The sequence below is a fragment of the Lygodium microphyllum genome, chromosome 15 (assembly GCF_053477565.2).
Source record: "Lygodium microphyllum isolate KBCC chromosome 15, Lygodium_microphyllum_v1.1.10, whole genome shotgun sequence".
NCBI lineage: Eukaryota > Viridiplantae > Streptophyta > Polypodiopsida > Schizaeales > Lygodiaceae > Lygodium > Lygodium microphyllum.
The window spans coordinates 32,101,364-32,110,934 of record NC_141149.1 but is presented as its reverse complement, the minus strand read 5'-3'; the positions used below and the strand labels follow the sequence as shown (position 1 = coordinate 32,110,934).

Sequence of the window (9,571 nt, the reverse complement as noted above, 5' to 3'; positions counted from 1 at the left end):
AATATATGTACCAAAATATACATCGTTATATGCGATGGTATATAGTGATGAATATATCAATGTGTATACCGATGTATATAATGGTGCATATATTAGCACAACTACTGGCACAAAATTATCAATGCTTATACGAACACATATACTAACGCACATACCGACAATTGCACTAATGTGTATATTGGCATCTGGATTTTTTTCGAGCACATGTTAGAAATATTCATTGGTATTCCCCTCATGCCTTTGTAGTGCTTATGGTTTAAATCACAATTATTTGGTGGTTTAAATAACGAGTAATATTCCAAGCCATGTTATCTACTTGTTAACCACATTGATTCCCCACATGACCATGGTTGGTCATTTGTGGGGGATATGATGGTTAATAGTGTGGGAAGGTGCCTCCAAAGTTCATGCGTTGTATGTTTGAAACTTTGATGCCCCTTCTTAGAGGGGCTTTCCAATAGTGTTTTGTAACCAAAAAGACCAGGAATATTTCATAGCAAGACCTTTCATGTGATTAATTTCCTAGATTTGTGGGCTAATTTGCGTGTTTCAAAACTTTTGCAACAAGGTGTCAATAGTAGACCTTTTTACCGGCTATCATTCAAACTAGGGCCGGTAAAAAGGTCTACTATTGACATCTTCAAAGATGTTCATCAACGATAGGGAGTATGATTTGCTTTTATTTATTGGTGCCACTTGCAAAGAAATCACGGGCTGGTCTAGCTGTTATTGAGCTTCTTGGGAAGGTGAAGGAACAAATGATGGAATTTTCCCTAGAACTGGGAGCCCTTCCATGCCACATTGGAGGTTCTTGGTTTTTCTTCAAAATCACCCTTTTTTTGGGAAACACCCCCCCAATTGGTGTTTTCACACAAAATCGTCATCTCCCACCTCCCTTGTCAGCTGACACAGCTGGATCAGTCTCCATGTATAGGAAAAAAGAGACCACTTTATTGTTAAGATTATATTCAACAGGGTTTTTGGAAACCCCCTTGTGTGACCCAAGAACATTTCGCGAAACCGTTTTCGTGTTGGGGCAAGAAACCCATGCTCCATGAGAAACCGCTCTTAGACTCACTGTAGGAAACCTCTCTCAGTGCGCTTATTGTGGGGCCATCAGCAAATCATTATCCATATCGTCCAAAAATGCTGCCGCGAAAGGTTTGAAAAAATATCTATAGTGATGAGGTGGATGTCCACGTGGGACAGCTGCTGACATGGCAGCTCTGAATTTTGCATCCTTCGATCAATCCCTTATTGAGGCAACAGTAGATAAGGATGACATGCAGACCTGCGACAGGACTTTCATCCAAGCGAGCCTGAGAGAGAGAGGAGGACGACGACGACGACGAGAAGAAGAAGAAGAGGAGCGGTTGTGTGCGTGTGTGGTATCCTCGAGCACAGAAACTATGGAGAGGTGTCTGCAGCTGTCTCCTTCTCCGAGCTTTTGCACCAGGAAGAGTGGCTTAACAAGCTCCTGCCGTGCCACCTTGATGGCGAGAGGCAGCTTGTCCTCAGAGCATCTGCCTTTCTTCTGGCAGCCTCACCTGCGGCTTGACGCCGACGATCTCCTTGCCGAGGCCCCTTCGCTGCGCCGCAACTGCGAGGATTTGGACTGGAAAAGCCAGGCCAGCCATCTTAGGGCTCTTGCCTCACGATCAGTCCCTCATCAGAGCCTTGGCGCTTTCTCAAACGAATCACTTATTCAGGCATGCTTCCTGTCCATCTTCTTTGTTTCTATCGACTTCTGTCAATTTTATGCAACCACAACCTGGTGGATGCGCTGCAAGACATCAGAGTGCGATACTTCCATCGCAGACATAGAGGCACATTGAAATGCATAGGGCCATTTTTCGTTGTGTTATGGAGCTAAAGGGCGTATTAAACATCCTATGCTGAATAGATTTTTTGTCCAACAAAAGCTTAATACAGTTACAGTTTAGGTGGGAGTGTTTGAAAGCTAGCTGTGCTGAATTTATCTGAATGAAAGAGGAGGTTCGTCCATGGCCCTCTCGATGGCAAGGGGTAGGATTGTATTAGGAATTTGTTCTTACTGCACCTTTCATCGTCCTCTTGGCTGGGATCACTGTGGACTTTACTGAGTCAGTTTGCCACTGAAAAGACAGTACAGGGACACTTCTGCTGCTTAGTGGCTTTAATACGGAAGTTATAGATTCCTAGCCTGTGGGTAAGGACAGTTCTGCTACAGTGGCTTTCGTACTGAAGTTATGGACTAGGAGCCTTTCGTACTTCATCAGAAGCTTGTATTGGCCTTCTAGCTCAATCCATTTAGCCTTAGCAGCTTCGATAGGTACTTCATAAGCATCTGCATCTAGCCTTCTGCTTGGATTTGTTCTATGACATATGCCTCTGTGTGTGACCATGCAATTCCTTTGTGTCATGTGTCATGTCTGCTGTGCACTCTTCCCAAATTTATGCTTAGATAAACATGTAAACAGCCATGCACAGCTGAAGTAACATCACTTTTCTTTTACCTGTCATTTTATTTGTACTTGACTTCTTCACGTTTGTCTTTTTCTGGAAACAGGAAAAGGACCAAACAAACAATGTTAATAAAGCTGATGGAAGCAACGAAACATGGTTTACAGCTGGGGTGGCCTTGATTGCAGCTGCTCTTTTCCACTGTGGCTTGATTCTTAGTGCAGTTGCAGAGGAAGCCTCAGATAAGACTGAGGCAGCTGAAGCTGCTTCCAGAGTTCCTGGTTGGCTAACCCCCACTTTGTTGGCCTTCCCTGTAGTGTCTTATGCCATCTTTAACGTGTATAGATCACAGGTATGATAAAAGTCTCTTTGTGCTTCCTATTTTTGTTCCACAAACAAATGCTGCTTTGTGAGAAAGAGAAGAAGGGAGGCAGGGAAAGGTTCTCATTAATGACATTGAAAGTCCACTTTCATGAGCCACATATTGGACATGATACTATATTTTTATGAAAACATGATGAGTGATGTAAGTGTGCTGTTATAAATATTAGGAGGCTATTTAAGTAGAAAGGAGGAAGCTTCTGCAGGTGTGAAAGAGACCGCAAAGCAAGGAATACAGATACCACCACAACTGTGAAAGAGACTATCTATTAAGAAAACACATGAATGTACAATACATGCTGGTGCTACATATGCATACGCACAAACCTTGTTGCTGTGGCAGTGAAGAGCTGTGTCTACTTTAACCTATGGCAATCAGCACACAATATTTTTGGGCTACGAATCTGGTTATCCTTGCAAGACAGACCCTAGCATTTCTGATTTGGGTACCACATGATTTATTCTTTAGGTAGCTTGTTGTATTATATCATACTCTCAGATCATGACAGATCAATCTAATCCAACTTTCTAGGAGGAAAGCCTGAGACCTGATTGTGTCACTTATTGTCATAAAAACCAAGAGAACAGCCCTCAGCATCAGATCCAGTGGGATAAGTTTAAGAAAGTTAATTTTCTTTGTTCAAAACATTATAGAACAGTTGAGATTATAATTATAAAGACTAATAAAGGAGCAGTTCGGCGATCTCTGATTGCTTGGGAGGAATAGTTCCAACAAGGATGTCTATGCATCAATCTAAAATCCACTCAAAGCTGTTCACGATTTCCAAACTTCAAGATACCTTTCAGTCTAAACAGTATAAACATGGTTACTGTAATAAAAAACCAAGAGGACAACCCTCAGCATCAGATCCAGTGGAGCTAGTTAAAGACTGTTAAGTTTCTTTGTTGAAAACATTACAGAATCGTTAAGAACTATAAAAACCTGTAAAGGGGAACCTCTGCCATATATGATTGCTTGGGAGGAATAATTCCAATAGAATGGCTATGCATCAATCTAGAATCCACCTAAAGCTGTTCAAAATTTTCAAACCTCAAGATAACTTCTAAGCAGTATAAACATCATTATTGCCATGAAAGCCAAGAGGACAATCGTCAGCCACAGATCCAATGTAGCTGGTTAGAGTAAGTTAAATTTCTTTATTTAAAACATTATAGAACAGTTACAAATTCTAAAGTCTTTCAAAGGGGCAGCACCGCCATATTTGATTGCTTGGAAGGAATAGTTCCAATGAGAATGGCTATGCACCTGTTAGTTTTTACTCATCCTACAGTGTGAACAATATTAGTGTGTGTCTAAGTATGAATCCCTTTTACACCACTTGGCATTTAAAAAGGGTCAAAGGTATAGGTGGATACTTTAGCCTATATATTCAGGTTCTATCAATTGTACTTTCATTGGTTAGCTTATTATCATCCATCTATCTTATTTTAGCTTTGGTGTAAGTGCGAGTTTCCTCTCTCTCTCTCTCTCTACCAAATATTCTGTTGGTTTTCTTTCGTGCACCACACCCAACAGCATCAATCTAAAATCAGTTCAAAGCTGTTCAATTCCAAATTTCATACCTTTCAGCCTGGACAGAAAAATGTCATTATGTATACTACTTGTTGAAGGCATGATTCTTTATTCCCACCCGTGTTTCAGTAGGGAAGGAGGATCTAATGAGCGTTGGAGGTTGAATAGCTCCTATCACCATTCCTCAAAGGACCTGGGGCAGAAGTGTTTGAGAGAGTGGTGTCAAGGTGTGTTGTATTCAACATAGATCCTGAAAGGCAGTAGGAGTCCATTAGGCTTGTCAGTGTTAGATGAAGATGGTGGCAGAAAACGTAAGTACCAATGGTGGATGTGCAGCTGTGATGACATCAGCAGTTTGTGTGCCTTCAAGAAAAGATGGCAATTGCACAAAATCCTTTCAATCAGCAAAGGCAAGTGGCAGCTGCTGGAAACAGGCTGTAGAGAGGTTGCCAGGTGCTGCAAAGATGTCACCAGCTGGGCAGCTGGATGATCTTGTAGTTGTTAGCTCCTAATTGAAACACATACCGTAGCAGTGGTGACCGACCATGCTTCAGTGCAAGAGCCTTTTTGAATCCCACAATTCTGATTTTTTTGTTTGCATTGGTTGAAATAGTGGAAAGAAATTGTCCTGTGTCTTGTACAAAGTCTTTTGACAAGAGGGGTGGACCCTTCCCACCGTAGCCTCGTGTGCCTATACTAACCAAATCTTTTGTTTCCAGTTAGTGCAGCTAAGTTGATCAAGCCACTTGAACCTTGTGAAGTTATACATCAAGAGGTCTAGATATTGCTGGATCGCAAGGCTATAGAAGGAATTTGTCATATCGACTTTCTGACTTTGTATTCATAGTTGACTATTTTGGCAGATAGTTGCCTGGCATCTTGTTTGAGAGGCCTGAGGAAGAGAGGGAGAGTTTTTTTTGTGGGGGGAGTCCCTCCTTATGGCAATGTTCGTGTGCCTTTATTGTCCATAGCTTTTCCTTTGGGTTGTTTCCTGTTATTTCTAGTCAAGAATGTGATTCTGAGTGTTGAATATCTGTCATGCAAGCCTTGCCAAGTTACACTCTAATGTTGAAAGCTCTAATTTATAGAGGAACTGGGTTTGCCTATGTCATCATGGTTACTATGAGTGTACTGACCTAGAGAAAATATACTCAGAGAAGATCTATTTACTATCATAATACATTTCTCAATGACAGATCAACATTTGGTATCTGTGCATTTCAGCTGGATGTGTCTACTTTGGATAGTAGGACCGCCTTTTCTAGAGCGGCCATTTATGGACAAGGTCGGTGCTTATCAAGACCCCAAAAGCCCAGTACAATGCCAAGATTTACTTAATCAGCAACGGTGTTTGTATTTTGCAGCATGGTGAACATGGGTAACTGGAAAGTTGACCTGAGACTGTTTTTTAATCAGGGACTTTCCACTATAAGTAGTTCCCTGTTTCGTGTGGGCTTTTTGATAATCAGGATTGATGTGAAATTGATTTGGAGACAAATGACAATATAATGGACCTTGATGCACTTGCAGACAATATTTTGTTACGCTCAAGGTCATATCAACCTACTTGGTTGAATAAACAAGAACCATGCCCCTGAACCATTTCTTATCATACCATTTGAGCTGTTCTACACCAGGACGTCATAGGGCTTGAGGACTTGAGATAGGATTTACCCATAAAAGACCCTAGAATTTTTATGTAGATTTGTGTAAAGGTAAACTGGTTGGTGGGACCACAGTGGCTTGGCCAACCATGGGGCAGTGATCAGACATACCTTGTAATGATGATGTGGATAGCCTACATATGATTAGTTTAGGAAGGTGTCACTATCTTTGCACGCATATTGCTGGCGTTGTTTTAAATTTATCGCACATTAGTTTATGTTCATCTGCAGATATTTATACCTATCATCCTTGCCAGGTCTATCCTAGCACAAATGCATCTGTTTTAAGGTGTTTAATTGCTTGTCTTTTGACGTGAACTTTTGCTAGGGTCCGTTCGATATACAGATGTATTCCTTAACGTATTGGTCATAAATCTTATTCTTATGTCAGGTGAATCCATACGCAAAGGTGTCAGATTGGATGTTTGGGGTGGTTGCAGTAGTAATAGTCGCAAATATAGTATTGATGTTTACAATTGGGGTAAGCGCTGACATGTTGGTTATGGTTCTTTGCTCTTGAGCAAAGCAAGCAAGACAGTCTGCTGATAGATCAATAAAAGCAGCAGAGGACTATTTTGCTGCACATGTTCTAATAGTTCTTTGGTTTGTCAACCGCATATGCAGGTGCGCTTGTACTGAGAATGGGCAGGCCACTCACATGTAATCTAATTGCACTGGTTCCACAAACAGAAGGCCACTCGCATGTAATCTACTCGAACTGGTTTCACAAACAGAAATCAAGTCTTGTGGAACCAAAGCTCGGCAACACGATTGGAGTTGATTCATATCCATGTAATCCATCATTCCCCCTTGCCCCTCCCTCTCTTTCCCGTGTGCTTATTAGGGCGACTGCAAGCGTGTCTCTTCATAGAGCACAATCCATGTGTGATTAAAAAGCAAATGAAAGGGCATACTGATATGAAAATGTAACAGGAAATTGAAAATGCTAAATGCTAACATGGAATAGTCATGTCCATTTGTTTCATGTAATGCTCATTCCAATATAACCCTCCTGAGTGTCACAACGTGGGAGGCTGAGGTGGTGGAAAGAAGACACAAAACTACACTACCACTCTCACTCGAAGAAAAATTAACAAGAGAAGTGACACAATCACTATGAGAGGATAGTAAAAGGGAGTGCAAAGACTGAAGTGCACACCCCTCGTCGTTGCTGTACAGGTAAGTGATTAAACATAAGCTCGTAGATGAAGTTGAGAAGACCAAAATTGGTTGATGAACCTCGATACATGCGTAGTCCTGGATGAAGTTGAGAAGACCAAAAGTAGTCGGACAAGTGATGAGAACCTCGATACATTCGTTGTCCTTGAATGGAAGATCCATTGTCCCACGCCACTACCAAGGTGCTCTAATTGCCATGGTACACCGTAGAAGGCTACTCTTGTGAGAAACTCATATCATCCCGTAGTTGCAAATAGTTCTCCAAGGTAGCATCATAGGCTTTTACTCATCCTTCCTTTCGCAATAGATTATTTCCAACTAGACTAAAAATTCAAGCCAGCAGAGAGTGAGTGAGTGAGTGAGTGTGTGTATGTGAGAGAGAGAGAGACACTATAAGATGCAATGTTGATGTCTTTGATCAAATTGAATGAGCAATTCCTTGAAGTACAGCTCCCAAATGATTGAATATCAAAATAGTATGTTATTAAAACGATCCTAATGTACTCACATGCTTGCTTGCCAATGAGTGGTATTTGGTAGCATCCACGGGCTTTGAACCATCAATTGTACTCACATGTTATTTGGATCTACAGGAGGAATCAATGCAATATAATTGGCCATGCTAAAGACGATTTAGAATTCTAATCAATCCTTTTTGACGTGAAAGATTGTATGATTGTGTTGAATGACTCCATTTCTAGAAGTTAATGAGCAAATCTTATATCAAGTATCTCAGCATACGCTAATCTACACTAACAAATCCCTCTAGTTGCTTCACATAGATCTTTTCACTCACTATTCAAGAAGTTCACTTCACATCCCTTTTGTACGAAAAGCGATTATGATAGGCAACAAGAGCTACAAACTATGGAAAATAACAACTTGAGCTGAGGGTTTCTTCTTGAGAATAAGAAGGGGTAATGGTGCTAATTCTAGGGTTAGAGAAGTTGGGGAAATTAGGAAATGGGCTATACTCCACCTTGGGGGATACCTAAGGGAAGAAGTGGAGAAATTAGGGCAACTACAAGGGTGTGCTTATTTGGGTCTATAGGAGGAATCAATACAATATAATTTGCCATGCCGTTAAAGACAATTTAGAATTCTAACCAATTCTTTTGACGTGAAAGATTGTATGATTGTGTTGAATGCCTCCATTTCTAGAAGACAACAAGCAAATCTTATATCAAATATCTCAGCGTACTTTAATCTACACTAACAAATCCCTTTAGTTGCTTCACATAAATCTTTTCGTTCACTATTCAAGAAGTTAACACTTCACATCCCTCCTATATGAAAAGCAATTATGATGGGCTACAAGAGCTAACAAATTATGGAAAATAACATCTCTCCTATATGAAAAGCAATTATGATGGGCTACAAGAGCTAACAAATTATGGAAAATAACAACTTGGGTTGAGAGTTTCTTCTTGAAATAAGAAGGGGTAATGGTGCTAATTCTAGGGTTGGAAAAGATGGGGAAATTAGGAAGTAGGCCATACTCTACCTTGGGGGATACTTGTGAGAAAAAGTGGGAAGGGGGTGGGGGGGGGGGGGGAGGGGGGGGGAGGGGGAGGAGACTACCACCTCTGAAGAGGGTAACATCAAAGGTCACAACTTTATTGACAACAATACAATGGGCCTATTGATATGCCTTGGGATTGCACTCTTGTTGTGCACTCATGCCTTTAAACTAGTATTAAAGTTGCGGCTAATGTGTGTATGCTTCTCAAAGTCCATGTGGATTAGCTCTAGCTTGTCTACGCGAAGAAATATCAGGTAGTCACATTATTCAAGCATGTGTGTACTTGATAAATAGACGATATGACTGAAATCCTAAATTTGTGCAAGTGACAACTAGATAGGTGATAAGTTTGAAACCCTAAATTTGTGCACACATCAATCTTTCTAGTAAAGGGGTGACAACCCATGTGTGTTCAGGCAATAGCTTTATAATGTGTTCGCTCCTCAAATCGCGAGACACGTCTTAGCAGCCCATCGAGAGATATATCTAGAAGACATCGCCCGGCACTCCCAGGGAATGACACGGGGTTTGCCAACTAGGGTCTCTCGAGTCTGCCCCGCAACGGAACTTATCCGGTCGTTCCCATTAGGATTGACCTAAAGTCCGGGTTCCTTGTAATCGGGTCTCCTAACAGCGTTCTAGCGTCGGTCTACAACTGCTCCACTTTGCGCAGACACAACTGGGGCAAAGCAGACTCATATCGCACTTGGTTCAAAGAGAATGGGAAACAAGAGGGATGCATCGCTCGACCTCTTTGCTTGTAGGGCATAGTTCCATTCCGGTCCCCTAAAACGGTATGAATTGGGATTCTAACCAACATTGTCTAAGGTCATCGTCTGACCTTTCCTA

The 9,571-nt window shown here is 41.4% G+C and overlaps 1 protein-coding gene across 2 annotated transcripts; it reads left to right on the top strand.

Moving 5' to 3' along the window:
• Positions 1-1,202: 1,202 nt before the first annotated feature.
• LOC148024397 (uncharacterized) lies at positions 1,203-7,004 on the top strand. Of its 2 annotated transcripts, XM_087694047.1 has the most exons (5): positions 1,203-1,709; positions 2,549-2,794; positions 5,582-5,642; positions 6,413-6,502; positions 6,646-7,004. In XM_087694047.1, the coding sequence occupies exons 1-5, from the start codon at positions 1,218-1,220 to the stop codon at positions 6,912-6,914; spliced, it is 1,158 nt and encodes a 385-aa protein (XP_087550173.1). In that variant the 5' UTR covers positions 1,203-1,217; the 3' UTR covers positions 6,915-7,004. The 2 variants fall into 2 exon arrangements, with proteins under 2 accessions (XP_087550173.1, XP_087550174.1); XM_087694048.1 differs by lacking the exon at positions 5,582-5,642 and having other exon boundaries at positions 6,646-6,806.
• Positions 7,005-9,571: the final 2,567 nt, after the last annotated feature.

Excerpts from the sequence above, each read along its gene's own strand:
- LOC148024397 (XM_087694047.1), top strand. The coding sequence starts at position 1,218 with ATGGCAGCTCTGAATTTTGCATCCTTCGATCAATCCCTTATTGAGGCA. Across the intron at positions 2,795-5,581 it reads TTAACGTGTATAGATCACAG|CTGGATGTGTCTACTTTGGA; the intron begins GTATGATAAAAG and ends TGTGCATTTCAG. Across the intron at positions 5,643-6,412 it reads AGCGGCCATTTATGGACAAG|GTGAATCCATACGCAAAGGT; the intron begins GTCGGTGCTTAT and ends TTCTTATGTCAG.